A 15090-nucleotide genomic window follows, 5' to 3' on the forward strand; every position below is an offset into this window, starting at 1 on the left:
ATAAAAAATACTGGTTACGTTGCTCATACAGAGAAGCCATGTTATCCACACAGGATTATAGAGATTTCTCACACAGAGAAAACCATGTTATCCACACAGGATTGTTGAGATTTCTCACACAGAGAAAACTATGTTATCCACACAGGATTGTTGAGATTTCTCACACAGAGAAAACCATGTTATCCACACAGGATTGTCGAGATTTCTCACACAGAGAAAACCATGTTATCCACACAGGACTGTTGAGATTTCTCACACAGAGAAAACCATGTTATCCACACAGGATTGTTGAGATTTCTCACACAGAGAAAACCATGTTATCCACACAGGGTTGTTGAGTTTTATCACACAGCCTAGTCACCCACATAGGGTAGCCAATCATTTTGATTTAGTAGTTACTTTCTGCTGAACCGACGGCTGCTGTTGTCGTATGCTGGTCTTCTTCGTCATAATTGTAGTTCTGCATAGGTATAGGATGCATTCTGGGGACGAATTGATTAACCTGCGCAGCAGATGTCGGAGTGATATTGATCGACTGGTTAATGGCATCTCTGCGTGACATCTCTGCAAGCTTATCTCCATTTTTCTGCCTGCTGTTGTCCAAAAAATTCATCAGTAATCTCCTCGCACTTCTTACATCCTCAAAAGTATTAGGTAGGTGATCCATTGCTACCCTAATCAATGCAACTACTACATCCCAGGTCATGTATTTCCAGTCATTTTCTGTATATTCTTTAACTTTTTCTTTCCTTGCTCCATTTATTGGCGGCAACTTTAAGGAATTAATTGCGTTGGGATTTCTTTTGTACTTATGATTAATGAGTAGCCTCCATACAGTGGTATGAGTCTTTTTTGAGGCTGGTAAGGCATTCAAAAGGACAAGTTTAAACTCTTCCTCTAACTTTCCCCCGTCGGTATAAGCAGGGAGCAGAAGGTCTGATTTCTTGCTTTTCTCGCTACTCGAACACAATCTCTTGGCAGGAGGGCCAGGGGGAGTCTGATAGGCTGCATCCTCCACAGGCGTTTGTAGGTCATCAATAGTCCTTTTTAACCCCCGCACAGTGTGTTTCATCTCGACAAGGTAATCGGACACGACCTTCTGCTCATCCTTCAAGGTTTCTACGGTTCTTTTGAGGATTTTTTTTTCCATCTCCGAGTTTTCAAATTTCTCCATTAATCCATTTAGAGCTTCTTTTAGTTCCTGAAAAATGTGTTCATAATCGAAATGCTTCAGTATATTAATTCATTCCTGTCAACCGTCTATAAATTTCTTAAAAATTATTTTACAATTAAATCATGTTACTAGAACGATTAAAACTTTTAAAAACCTTGATTCAAATCCTCATTTGTACCATAGTGGTGCTATAGATCGAAAGGGATGGAGAAATGTTACCCTTCGACTTATAATCTAACATAAGAACCGAACTTAACTGTCATAATATATTTTGACGGTGCAAATTCATGCAATTGCCGATTTAGGGATGAAGCAAGTGTGTTTTCAGGGCTCTGAAAGTGTCATACTCTAATAGAAATTGTGGAAAATGGTTAATTTTAGTCCCATGTTTCTATGATTTAAAATGAAAGATTTTTGTGTATTTTTCGAAATTTCAGTAAAATTAAGAGCGTAAATTCCATTTATTTCGAAAAATAAAGCCCCAATTTTACCGCCTACATTGAGATCTCAAGACCTTCGGGAGCCAAATAACCAATTTTATGGGTGGGGCGTATACGTATGGGTTCCTGAAAGATGACCTTTGATACGAATTTTTCACAGAAATATTAAGTCTTGCCGTAACTATTATGGCTGTACGCATAAGGTAAGATAAAAATTAGTTTAATATAGTTTCATCTTTTTGGTCTAAAATTATTAAGGGCCTTTCAGTTGTAAATAATGTGCTATTTTAAGTTCCCCTCAAATTCAAATTAAACATACAGTTTTGGCAAAATTCCGGAGGTACCCGGGTATAAAGTTGTTAACTGTTAAGGGTTAATAACCCTAGAATGTCATGTGATTGAAGAGACACTTGTTTTAATTTAGTCACAAAATCCCTTTTGTACCAGGCTTTTTAATGAGTCCACTGACCATTCCCTTCTACAGCATCCCCTTTTTTAGGTGAACTTTTCCGATAAGTTCTCATGGATATCGTCTGACCCCAGCTTAGCTCCAGGATATTATAATTGTGCCCCTTTGGAGGGATACATTACAGTCTCGAATTATAGTGCAATGACTTCGAATTAATCGATGTTGCCTCTTATCTCAAAAAGTCTGAAAACTAGATTAATTTGCCTCGTTCTGCCTCTTCCTAATTTTGCTGATTTTAAATACCCCAAATGAGGCTAAATGAGGTTGGAAATGAATTTAAGGTTTTTAAGTGCGAAAGTTTGGAAAAACGTAATGCAATAAAGTTCAAATTCAAGGTTTTTTAAAGGTTTTCCGCTTCAGAAATTGCAATCAGATCTACAGGGGGAAGGTATAATTTCAGAAAAACCCAATCAGATCTATACAGAGCTAGGTACAATTTCAGAAAGTCGGATCAGATCTACACCGAGCTAGGTATAATATCAGAATATCCAATCAGATCTATACCGAGCTAAGTACAAAATTTCAGAAAACTTATCAGATCTACATCAAGCTAGGTATAATTTCAGAAAATGTTATTAATCCGGAAAATCTAGTTAGATCAAGCTAAGTATAATTAAGTATGAAACCTTAAAGAACCTTAAAAACCCGAAAATTTGCCCGTTTTTCACGTATTTTTCAAGGTTTTTTGCCCAAAATTGTATAATTGCCAATTATAAGGTTTTTAAGGTTTTTAAGGTCCCCTGGTAACCCTGTATACGATAGACCAATAGGATATCAATACAGAAGGTTCAAAGTAGTCGATTAGACACTAGGTAATAATTTGGATTCAAAATATTGGACAAATTAAAAATAAAGATTGCGCGAATTTTAATTTATTTCGAATATCTCCAGTTAAGTCTGAGTGGCAGTAAGGTTGAGCATACGCTATTTGGTACTGGATCGTGATGTCCCATGATCATGATTTTGATATTCTGAACCTCAGTCCTTTCCCATATTAATCTGCCTCTCATATATCTCTCTTGAGCCTCATCGATTCCCACCCGACCATGAAGGATTGGCTACCTAGATATAGCGACAGCCAACTCATGGAAATATATTATATGCACAAGGCATTTGTATCGGCCTAATTAGTTCAAAGGCACTATATTCGTTCACAATAAAACTTGTGTTTGATGTCATTAAATCTTTTTTACGTTGCAAAAATATTTTGTTGCTGTAGAAGGCAATTTTCAAAAAAATTCTAGGTCAACATTTCAAAAAGGGGGGGGGGGGGGGGGGGGGGGGGGGGGGCAGTTGCAAATAGTCAGGCGTCCAGGAATTTAACACCTAGTCAAAATTTGTTGATAACTGGTAAAAAAAGATTCTTGTAGGGTACTGCTTCAAAAATATATCCTTGCGTTTCAAATGAATCAAAGAATTCTCAGATATTTTTTATTTAATTTCAAAATTTACAATTGCATATTCATCCGGTAATCTTACTATATATAAAGCGAGACGATATATATATAATATGGATCCGTGCCATTTTACTGACACCATGGAATCAACTTTATCGCGACTTTCTGCAAAAACCGTAAAAGACCCCGACATACAACTGAATTTTTTTTACTGGGGCAAATGCTTTGATGGCCTTCAGATCAGCATGAAAAAATAAAAAATTGGCCAAGGAATAAGAATTTTAGTGCCAAAATTTGGACTCCCAAGTGGTGTCAAAAACGCGAATTAAATAGGTAATAATTATTTTAGTCTCTTGAGTCTTGACATAAGTATCGAAAGCAGGCATTGGCTCAACCTCCGAGGCGGGGTATCCGTGAGGACCCTGGTTGTAATCAGCTCTGCACTGCTCGAGTGTATCCTGATTCCTGAAATCTCGGACACTGCCTACGTACGGGGTAGACAGCCACGGATGATTTTGTCTGTGAGCTTTTCAGCCAGACCTCAGCTGGATCTCCTTTTCCTTTTTCTTTACTTCCTGTTCAGTCTACCTCTTCATCATCAGTTTGAGTTGCGTCGCCTTGCATTCGAACTTTGCCTCCACATGCACAGTTCACCACGGCACCTCTTTTGGATGCCTCTTGCCGGGCAACACTAGCTCTCAGACACTGGCTAACTTACTGCGCACGGTTTAGTTTCTGTGTCTTTTCTGTGGCCGTGTATTCCGTTTTATGCCACCCTCTCTGCCATTCTCGCGCTTGCGCTCACCCACTCCTCAGCCCCTATCAAGATTCTAAAAAAAGTGCGATGAGATTGGATTTTGAGACTAAAAGTGCGATTTTCACGTGTCACGTGCAGTGGCGAAATGTACTCCCCACCAACCCCCCCCCCCCCCCCCCCCCCCCAGCCTGCAAGATTTCTTGCCCCACAAATTATTTTCTATTTAAAAAGATTTCGCGAGTCCCTTCGTAAGCGAAATTGTAAGTAAGTTGCTTTATGTCGCTCGATGTTTATTTCTCAGAATTGTAAGTATGTCGCTGTTATATTATTGGATCCATAAATAACGAAAAATTTACGTGCATATTTTTATGAATTATATTATGTTACATATTGTAAATGGGATAAGACTTTCGTAGCACGATGGTTTAGGGCGCGATCGTTATGCAGTTGTCTCGGGTTCGAGTCTCGTTGACAGTCATTTTTTTGGCAATTATTAATTATTTTACTAAAATTATCATCAGAGCACCTTGTAATTTACGTTATCCGATAGATTATACTGTTTGTACTTCAGCTAGAGAAGACTGGCATTTAAGGATTTGTCCGGGGAAGGCCTCGTTCGCACTAGAACACGTCAATTGTCAAATTATGGTAAACGGAGTTATCTGGTAATGTTTGCTTTGTTTATGGCTAGAATTTAGAATGAAATCAATGTGATGAGGATCCAGAGTTAATTACTTGCTAGGATTAATAAGTCAGTTCTCCAGTTGAAGAGACCCTTTCTCAAACTTTTAATAAAGAAACATTCACTATGCCTATGGCAGTATCAAGTATATTCTGAGAAAGATGGAGTCGACTGTAGCCAGGAATAGTACCTTGAGATTTCGACCGTTACCGGACCTCCTTTAATGGTAACCATGGTAACTATAGTAACCACTGTAAATCTTGATCTTATAAACCGATTAGTATCAACAACAACTAGTATCTTTTAAGACTTAGACACTAACAGTACAGAAAAGTAAGCCGTCAGACTAACACAAGTCACAACCAGTAATAATTCAAAACAATCAATACCAAAAGTTCATTGACCATGAAAAGTCGGCTTGATGATAAAGACGAAAAGGCCAGTAAGATGAGGAATTGTATTATGGGGCCGTTGCATCACTTGCATTGTAAATAAACTAAGAATAAACACGCTGAAAAGCGATGAAAATGCAAGCGCGCGACCGAATATGTAGTGCTGAAAGAGGGTGCCGAAATCTCGCGGATAATCTCACGATATCGTGAGCCTAGCTATGAGATTTAAACGAAACTCGCAAAAATCTGGCACAAATCTCGCTCGCGTTACGTCGAAGTTTTCACGTTATAAACAAGTGATAAAATACACGTTAAGAGTATAAAATACATGTTAAGTTGAAAGTTCCTAATTCCCTCAACTTTTAAGTTAAACTTTTTCTGTTTCCTCATTTATTTACAAATTTTGTGCGATGAGTCTGGCTCGCAATATCGCATAAATCTTGACCTGGGCTCCTCAGTGGGCTGTTCATTTGACTGAGTTACTGGCTGGCACTCCCATCATCTTCTCACTCACCATCACTGCCCAATCAAATTTATGCAATCAAAATCACTATACACCCATAATAATATAATGATCAAAACACAAAGCTTTGAAATATACTTTTTTCTGTTTGAGATTTGAATAACGTTACTGTAATGTTCCAAATTATATTTTAAATGTTCAAAAATGTTCAATGACACCGCTTTAGGGTTAGACGGATCCTGCTAGTTATTCTACTGGATACGATAACTATTTCAAAATAATCTTGGCCTGGGACAAGAGCTGACCAGTGACCAGTCAAATGTATAGCCTTTTTTTCTTCCCAAACTTGATTCCTAGTCATATTTAAAATTTATTCCACTGGGGGGAGGGCGACCGCCCTGTTTGCCCCCCCCCCCCCCCCCCCCCCTGCGCAAGCCCCTTGGAATTCCCCATTAAATGACAATAACATACCTCTAAATCCTTACGGAGGATGTCTTCTGTAGGACTTGGCTTATCTTGGTTTACATGAACAGATTGTCCTAATGTCTCCCCTGAAGCTGACTGCACTGGTCTTACAACTTCACTGGTCGGAGCCACTGCAACTGGTCTTACATCTACACTGGGCGGAGCCGGAGCCACTGGTCTTGCAACTGCAGGTTTTCTAATAGATATTTATTTTAGAGAAGATAGAGGAAATACACCTAGACTTGTAATGGCAACAAATGTTCCTTATACGATAGCAGGTTTCATACAGTAAAACCACGATTCACCACGCCCGATTTACCGGAAACCCTGGCCTGATATGATATACCGATACCCCCTCCCCCCCCCCCCCCCCCAACCGTTGTCCCATTTATAACAACTTATATTTTTAAACTGGGCGTTTTACTGTACATTACTGTATTCAGTACTTACAATATCACCAGAACTTCTTTTATGGCTTTCTCCTTAGCATCAAAGAAAGACAATTTTTTTTTATGAAAAATTTCTGCGATTTCTTTGTGAGGCTTTTTGGCTCTATCCATTTCTGAAAACAGAGTTTTGTTGGTTTTTTAGTAGATCAGATAATCATAAAAACTTACCTGTTGGTCAGAAAAATCCTGTGTCAGCAGGTATCAACGACTTGGAAGAAATTGGAGGACTTATGTCGGATAGAGTTCAGCTAGATGCTGAAGTCGCATTAAGTCAAATCACACTAAATCACGACTAAATTAATAAAAAATTTGACGATTAACTTTGTGTAGCTTTAATTTATTTATCTATATTATCTTTTATCCCTTATCATCCATAGGGAATGTTTATTAGCCAAGTTTATTATAGTTTATAATGGTAATTATAAATAAATGAAAATTCCAATTTTATGTGAAAACAAACAAACCCGTAGTGCAGTGGATTAATGCTGCAATCCAAACGTTCCTCCCACATGCCCACGTGCACAGATCTCCTCTTACAAACAACTTCCCGTTTGAAAGCTTCTTACTCTTATTTTTTGTATTCTTTTCACAGTACGAACTCAAAAACTAAAAGAAATTAGTCTTTTGTTAGTAAAATCCTACAACCCGTTTTAAGGCCAGTTGGGGAATCTATAATTTAGAGTTAACATTTGCTGACCGAAATGACAAAAAATTGTGTGTAATAACATCTTAAACTTGATTTTATTAGCTTCAATGTTGTTTAGTCAATTTTGTAAGAATTGGTTAACCTCATTATTATTTATAAAAAAAGTTGAGCAGTTACAAATATGTGCATGGCCTTAAGATATGGCAATTTAATTTTATCTTATATCATCGATATTCATTTTATTACCCTACTTTGTTGATGCGTAGATAGCACCACTTGCTTATTGAAAATTCGGAATACACTTTTAAGTTTATCTTCGATCAAGTTACCTTTGTCTCGATAATCTCTATTGGTGATGAGTTTAAGTTCGGTACCTTCCATTCAACGATGGAGTAGTCTTTAATTATCGACTTTGTGTGACTCATTCTCTATAAGATAAAAGTTATGAGCTAAAATGTTTACTAAAATCGATTTAAAATCGCTTGTGCAATACAATTACACGTATAAAACACTGACTTTTAACCCGCAATAATGTTGGCTAGGAACAATATTTTTTCATGGGACCAAAAGCATCTGATAGGTATTACCCCCCCCCCCCCCGGCCCCCCCTCTAGTCTATCAGCAACAACTATAAGTCAATTTCAAAAGAATTTTGATGAGACCCCCTAGCGTCAAGTTCGAGATTCCAGCTTTTTGGTCGTTATCAGTCAATATAAATTAGTGAAACACGTAAATATTCTTTTTTTTCTTCTTCTTTTTTTCGTCACAGACGACTGGGACAAACGAAACTGACGTTTCATCGACCACATTGCACTCTTGTGGTGAAGTTTATGCCTGCAAAAACTCTCATGCAGTCTTTGGAGATTTATTTCTATCGGGAGGTGTACATATGTCGGGAACGTGTAGCCTATTCTGCTGTCATGCTGTGTATAGTTTCTCTGAAACCTTATAGGCTTCGTGAAATGACATGTTGCGTGTGTTCTGTGAATTCATAGCTGGAAGAGATATAATGATTGGGTGAGACAGTAAATTGAGTGATAAATTGATTGAATAATTGAGTGATAAATTGATGAATTAATTAATTTATAAATTATAATAAATTTTCGAAAACCTGCCCATTATGTAGGAGGTAAGAGGCACTAGATAGACTCCAGGCACTTTGATTTTTACGTGGTACCATTATAATAGACCATGCTAAAGCCGATAGTTTGACCTAGCCTCGATCTTTCACACGGTCAAATTTTACCCCTCAAGTGGTTTTGAGCTCAAATATCTTCTCGCTGGTTTTAGCTATGCTGATGAACCCTAGTCTCAAGCATAAAATTCCCTACTTGTTGACGTATGGACACCAGTCAGACCGAAATACTTCTTCTCTACGATAGCAAAATATAGCGTTTAGTCAATATTATACATATTTTCAAATTTGCTCATGACTTCCCATTTTTGGGTCTTATCTCTGATCTTAGGGGCTTTGACAACTTTCAGACAACAAACATTTAGTCATGTGACTGCCCTGGAAATATAACCGAGAGTACAGCCAAAACAGATCTGGGATCTTGGTAGGGTGCCGGTTATGTGGCTCACCAGCAGTTCCTACTGGGTCATTTTCGAAAGTGCCATAATACAGGATGGCCTTTTTGTCTCTGTATTTCTGGCTACAGACCTCTGCTGCTAAAATCGCTTTAGGATGCGATAGATAGGAAGTTTAGGCATACTCTCCGCTAAAATGTTTTTATGGAAGCTTTAACTACCTGTGAGGCGATTTTTGCGAACAGTGCTTTACTGCACAATTTTTTTTATAGGACCCCTCCCCTTGTTCGAGACCATTATCGGGGACAAAGATCAACCAATTTGATCAAATGGGGGCGGAAACTGTTCGAGTATCGTTGAGGGTAAAGTTGGTGGTTGTGGTAGGTGGAAGCTGAGGGCTTAAAAGAAGGGAGTCTCATTTTTTATTCATCACCGTACCCGTTGGTCAACAGCAAAATCAAGGAAGATCTTTTCGGTTAATTTTTAGGAGTTAACATCAGGAAATAATCTTAAATTCACACAGGAAATAATAAGGTCAAGTTCGGAGACAACCTGTACATAAAATCAGTCACTAATTACACTCATTTCACTGCCATAAACGGTAAAATTAATTATAATTCCTCTGAAAGTCCAAGGGGTACAGGCTCTTCAGATATTATACTCCAAACCTTTCTATAATGATATCTGGGTTCAAAATTTAAATAACTCAACCTTGGTGGAGACAGTGGCCACCTGAAAATTACAAAAATAAAGGAGCTGTAAATCACTTATGAAAAAAATATGTACTCCAAATTTCACAATTTAAAGTAAGACAGGTGGGTACTCAAAAAGTGCCGGTTGAGCAGGTTTGTCTGCTCAACACAGGTGGAGCAGCTCACTGACTACATGAGCTAATATAAGTGACTAGAACTAACCCTCTCATGCTTTTTAATTGCTCCAAAGTCCTAATATTTAATATTATGGGTTATACCAATCATATTTCATAGAATAGGATCCTCAGAATCGGCTCAACCGAGGTGGAGACAGCATAACATGCAGTTCAAAATCTGTTATTCTGTAGTTTAGGAGCTGTAGAGTGACTGTGGCAGTCCATTTGCAATACCAATGATTCTAAATCATCTACCAACTCATATTACAAGGCATCCTTGCTGAAAAGTACACTCAACATAGGTGGAGACTCAAATTTGGCAAATTTTGGCGTAAATTTGACCTCAGAAGTCAAGGTTCTCCACCGCGGTTGAGTGGTTGATGGCTAGTTTGATGAGTTGTATACATGCTAAAGGGTCACCCAATGTTATTTCTTCCAAAAATCAACTGCCAAAGCTCAACTCAACCCAGTGGGGCCAGTTTTAATGCATTTTTTAATGTTTTAATGTTTAATCAACAATTTCTCCACCTTGTTGAGTACCTTTTCACAACTTTGATAATTTTTTCATTTGCTAGAACACTTTGCTTTAAGACAGAAGGGGTAACAGTTTTATGATCCCCTACAGTAGCAGTTAACAGAGCAGATTAGAATTAGTGATAAAACCAATGAATTTAGGCATGTTTGACAGGCTTTTTACTGTTTCCTAATGAAAGATCTCCACCCTGTTGAGCGTCAATGGAAAAAACAAAATTTAACGGGAAGTAGAAAAGGCCGAGACGCAACTTTCTAGCTAACCTAGAACTCTCTAAACCTTTCTCCACCCCCGGTTGAGCAGCTTTGAAAAGTGCATTTAATTTCTCCACCTCGGTTGAGCACTTAAATAAAATATTGATAAAACTATCAGATTGCAAATTTGATGTAGTTTGTGTTACCAATAACCTTTTCCACCTTAATCAAAAGTTTCTTCAACCAGAGCCAGTCTCCACCTTAAATCTCCACCTTTTAAGGGTTTGTTTAATACCACCTGTATCTGCTCAACCGTTCAACCTTTTAATTTTTTTTTTACTCAGAGAAAGTCCTGAAAAATGTCTTGTCAGCCATATAATCAAGGAGTTTCAGTCTGTGTTGAGCTGGCTCCACCACACACTTCTAAAAAAGTAAAAAATGTACAGGTTGTCTCCGAACTTGACCATAACACAGCAGCAACAATTCATATTGATCTTGCCCTGGCCCTGGGCCTCGTCCCAACAACAACTTGTTGTTCAAGTCTTATCTCTGATCTTGACAACTTTCGGATGACAACATTCGGATTCGGGTCTTGAAACTGTGCATGTGGGTAGGGTAATGGGTAGGGTGGTGTTGATTTTGTGCTTTGGTGTTGGTGTTGATTTTGTGGTGTTGACTTTGTGCTTTGTGATTTCTGAAAATAAGGCTGGGTGTTAGAATTATGTAGGTGAATGTGTAGTCAGTGTGGCTTATGTTACAGCCCCACACCTAGTCATGAACATGCTATCGTATCTACCTCTGCTCTCCTCTGCTCTGTGATCACCTCTTCTCAGGGTGCAAAATGAATATATATATATAATAGGCTTATTAGTTTTTTAGAAATTTAAAAGTTCTATAAAAAATGTATATATGGATTATAAATATTTTGTTCGTGTGTTTTGTGTTATGCATCTTTATAGCTTTTTAAGAAAAGATTTTATAGAATGTTAGAGGTCAATAGGATCAGTTCCAGACGAATTGAGCATCAATAACAACATAACATGTCTGAAGTGGTTTGTAAATGAGCCATTGTTAGCCCCAAGCGGTTTGGTTCCTTATTCCTGGCACTCCTATTTTATTTATGATTAAAGTGTGCGAAATAAAACTTATTGTTTCACGCAAAACTTATTGTTTCATTGAATTATCTCTTGTAACTTTAATTTTAGTTTCCCGTTGTGGCTTAGTTTGCTTTTGTGTGTATTTTTTCATTACTATACAAGTACTTAGTACAATATGGAAGAATGGACTGAATTTCCCCTATCTCGGGGAACAATTGTGAGTTCCAATATGATGAACAGGAAGATGTGGAGGGCTTGGTTTCTGTGTGGTTCATTGAGAATAGAAACAAACTGAAAAAGCATAGAGACGATGGCATTGACGGAACTATGGACAGATAAAAATCAGGGCGAAGCGCATCCGTCTGTTTATTAAAAGACTATCGTATGCAGTAGACCTTGATGAGCATTATGATGGAGATCATAGAGTGCTTCAGGACAGAAGCGCTAACTTACAGACGAGGAAAAAGTGTTCATACAGCAGGGCCAGCTGATGGTGCAGAAAGACGAACTACAGTTACTTAAGATGTCAGTTGAAGAGACAGTACAAACAATAGTATGGTGGAGTCAGGGATAAAGAGCTAGGGTGCAACTGCAGCTGTACACGCTATGTGACAGTAAAATTCTAAAATTCTGAAAAACGTGATGAAGAAAGAGTGTTGCTGCAAAAGAGGACAGGAGCAAGAATCTGATTGTGTTTGGGCTGAAAGAAGAGGATGAAGAACAGCTTCCAGCTCTGGTAACCGCAATTTTGGAGGAGATCTGGGACAAAGCTCATTTCCAAGCTACTTGAGTTGGCTGGAAGGAACAAATTTCGCTTGGGTAGACTTCCTGAATATGGGCAGTTTTGCGCAATTGAGCGTACAATTAAGCATGCCCTTTTTTTGCGATATGTAAACCTACATAATATCTCCACTTCTGATTGGAGAAAGGAGATCAACTTGAGTATCAAAATGATCAGAATCATCACATTTAGGCATGGTATTAAAGTCTACAGACTTGGTATTAAAGTCTTGTTGAGTTATGTGACCACGCCCTTCTTCGCTCTTCCGAGTAACGATTATCACACTTATTTCATGATATCTCAGCTTCTGGTGTGAGCTAAGGGCTCATTGCATCTTGAGCATAAAAATGGCATCATCACATCGAGCGTTTAGCATGGTTTTAAATACAAATGACTTCAGCTCAGGTTCAGAACCTATTTTTACGCTGATTGCAAGCCGAAATCTATGTACTTATTATAAGATATCTCAGCTTTTGGCATGATGGGAGCTAAAGGTTAAGGGCTCGTCTTGGGCATAAACATGGCCAGAATTATCACATTAAGTGGGGTAGATCATGGTTTCATAGTCTACAGACTAGTCTAGACTTCAGGTTGTTGCTTTATTAGGTCATACCCTATTTTTGGCCTCAGATCTACCAACTACAGCTACAGGTAGTACAGCAGCTATCCGACCAGTCAAGATTGCCGTCCCAAGCTCAACAGCAGTTCATGAGATGAAAACAGGGAGACTGAGGCTAGTCGAGACCTACAACGATGTGTGGATCTGTCCAGATAGATCCAGCAAAGAACAAGCAACAAGGAAGCATCTGGTTGCTGGCCTTCAAGAGGGCTGAACAGACTCATCTCGACAACGATATCATATCCGGTACGGGAAGGTCTGTAGCTGTGTTAAGAAGCCACATTGAAGCAATTCATGTCCCTAAGTGTGATAATCGTATCTCGAGAGTTTTTGAACGTTATCTGTATTTGAGAGACAATTATATAGGGGGGGGGGGTCCAAGGGGAACTTTGGGGAACTTTTTTTTGGGGACCTTCAGGAAACCTGGGGGACTCCCAAAATCCCCCAAAAAAATTATCATGCCAAAAAAATTATCATGCTGCAAGTATCAAACAAGTAAGTTAAGATTCATAAAATAACATACATGTTAACATTAATGGGTATTAATGTATATTAGAGAAATTTCGAATAATTTTGGGGAATTTTGGGGAACTTTTTTTTTGTGGAACTTCAGAAATCTTTGGGACTTTCCCAAAGTTCCCCTTGGACCCCCCCCCCCCCCCCCCCCCCTATATACATTATACATACACTATTTTTCAGTGTTTCACCATTTCATAACTTTAATATTATATGTGGAGATTATTTAGACTTTGGGTGGGCCCTAAAACTCCTGTTTTGAAAGGTTTCCTTTGTACTTATTTCACTGACACACGCTTTTTAGCACTTATAAGTCGGTCGGCTGCACATTTGTGTATATTTTGCTATTTTCAAATAAAAAATCATCTATCTTGTTGGTTGTTAGAAAATCACCAATTTGAGATATGGGCTATGGCACCTCTAATAGTGCAAGTGAAACCTCTAACATGCACCATGATATGCCTTCACTAAGCTTAAGCACTGTAACTGCAAAAAAAACTGCAAACAAAAATTGATAAGTTTCCAATTCGTACTAAAGAATGAACCTGTGGTGTTGGGGTTGTTGGGGATGTCCGGTCGCGGTGGGGGGATCGTGACCTGAAGTTATGCATGTTATTAAGGTTCCAATGAAAATATGGGCGCTCTAATGGAATGGTTTGTTGTCGTGGAGTCAAAAAATACAAAATTTGCCTTATTATAGCATATTGAAATATAAAAGTTTACAATTTATAGTTTTATTAGAAAATTCAATTAATTATTATATATGCATAAATCAAGCAAGAAATAACAAGAAATGAAACATATCGTAAATAATTATAAATGTTTTGCTCCGTCACAATGCACAAGAAAGTTAGGGGAGTCAAGCGGACAGGAAATCGGACAGACATAATTATAACTAGCAAAAAACACATTTCTGGAAAGACTGTATCGGCAGCCCAGAGGTACTTGATCAGTTTGGCATTAAAAATAGCTATCCACTAAGAAATCCACTGATGAAATTACAGAATTGGAAGCTTCAACGAAAGAATCGAGATGTGAGAGATATTTATTTTGAGACAATATTTACCTAGAATAGGTTCTTTCACTTTCGTTACCCCTTTGTCGACTTCGACCTGTGGATGATTTTGTTAATCACACAATTTTTAACTAAAAATGTTGTCTGGAAAATAATGATTTGTGGCATGAAAGGTCAAAAAGCAGTTAATGATTTGGGGGAACGTCAACTTCATAAATATCCATACCTAAATCAGAAGGAATAATAGGTATTTATATGGTACATGGTACAGACCTCAGACACGAACCAAAATTGGCCTGAGATGCATGTTTATATTAGTGCTATGAACATATTTAAGGCCTAGGAGACTCTCACGAGTATAGATTTATGCACTTATTTCAAGATGTCTCAGCTTCTGATTGGAGCTAAGTGTTCCTATTGGGCATTGAAATAGTCAGAATCATCACATTGTGTGGGGGTAAAGCTAAAGTATGGTTTTAAAGTCTTCAGACTTCAGGTTGTTGGGTTATAGTAAGGTCAGATCCAATTTTTAAGCTCTTGCAAGTAGCGATTTATGCACTTATTTCAAGATATCTCAGCTTCTGATTGGAGCTAAGAGTTCATG

At 38.1% G+C, this 15090-nt stretch overlaps 2 protein-coding genes across 2 annotated transcripts in view; both read right to left on the minus strand.

The window, feature by feature from the left end:
• Positions 1-7758, minus strand: LOC134824296 (uncharacterized). The gene is made up of 5 exons (XM_063836117.1): positions 7664-7758; positions 7153-7294; positions 6690-6801; positions 6246-6435; positions 1-1201 (listed from the first exon to the last, which is right to left on the minus strand). Exons 3-5 carry the CDS (start codon positions 6797-6799, stop codon positions 389-391), a joined length of 1113 nt encoding a protein of 370 aa, XP_063692187.1. The 5' UTR covers positions 6800-6801; positions 7153-7294; positions 7664-7758; the 3' UTR covers positions 1-388.
• A 1646-nt stretch (positions 7759-9404) lies between these two features.
• LOC134824297 (uncharacterized) overlaps positions 9405-15090 on the minus strand; it is a 56650-nt gene continuing 50964 nt past the window's right edge. The window contains exons 5-7 of the mRNA XM_063836118.1: positions 14538-14583; positions 14017-14068; positions 9405-11152 (exon numbers count right to left, since the gene is read on the minus strand). Coding sequence (XP_063692188.1) covers positions 10943-11152; positions 14017-14068; positions 14538-14583 — 308 coding nt within the window. The 3' untranslated portion in view covers positions 9405-10942. The remainder of the gene's footprint in view (positions 11153-14016; positions 14069-14537; positions 14584-15090) is intronic.

The sequence above is a fragment of the Bolinopsis microptera genome, chromosome 12 (assembly GCF_026151205.1).
Source record: "Bolinopsis microptera isolate Bmic1 chromosome 12, MBARI_Bmic_1.0, whole genome shotgun sequence".
NCBI lineage: Eukaryota > Metazoa > Ctenophora > Tentaculata > Lobata > Bolinopsidae > Bolinopsis > Bolinopsis microptera.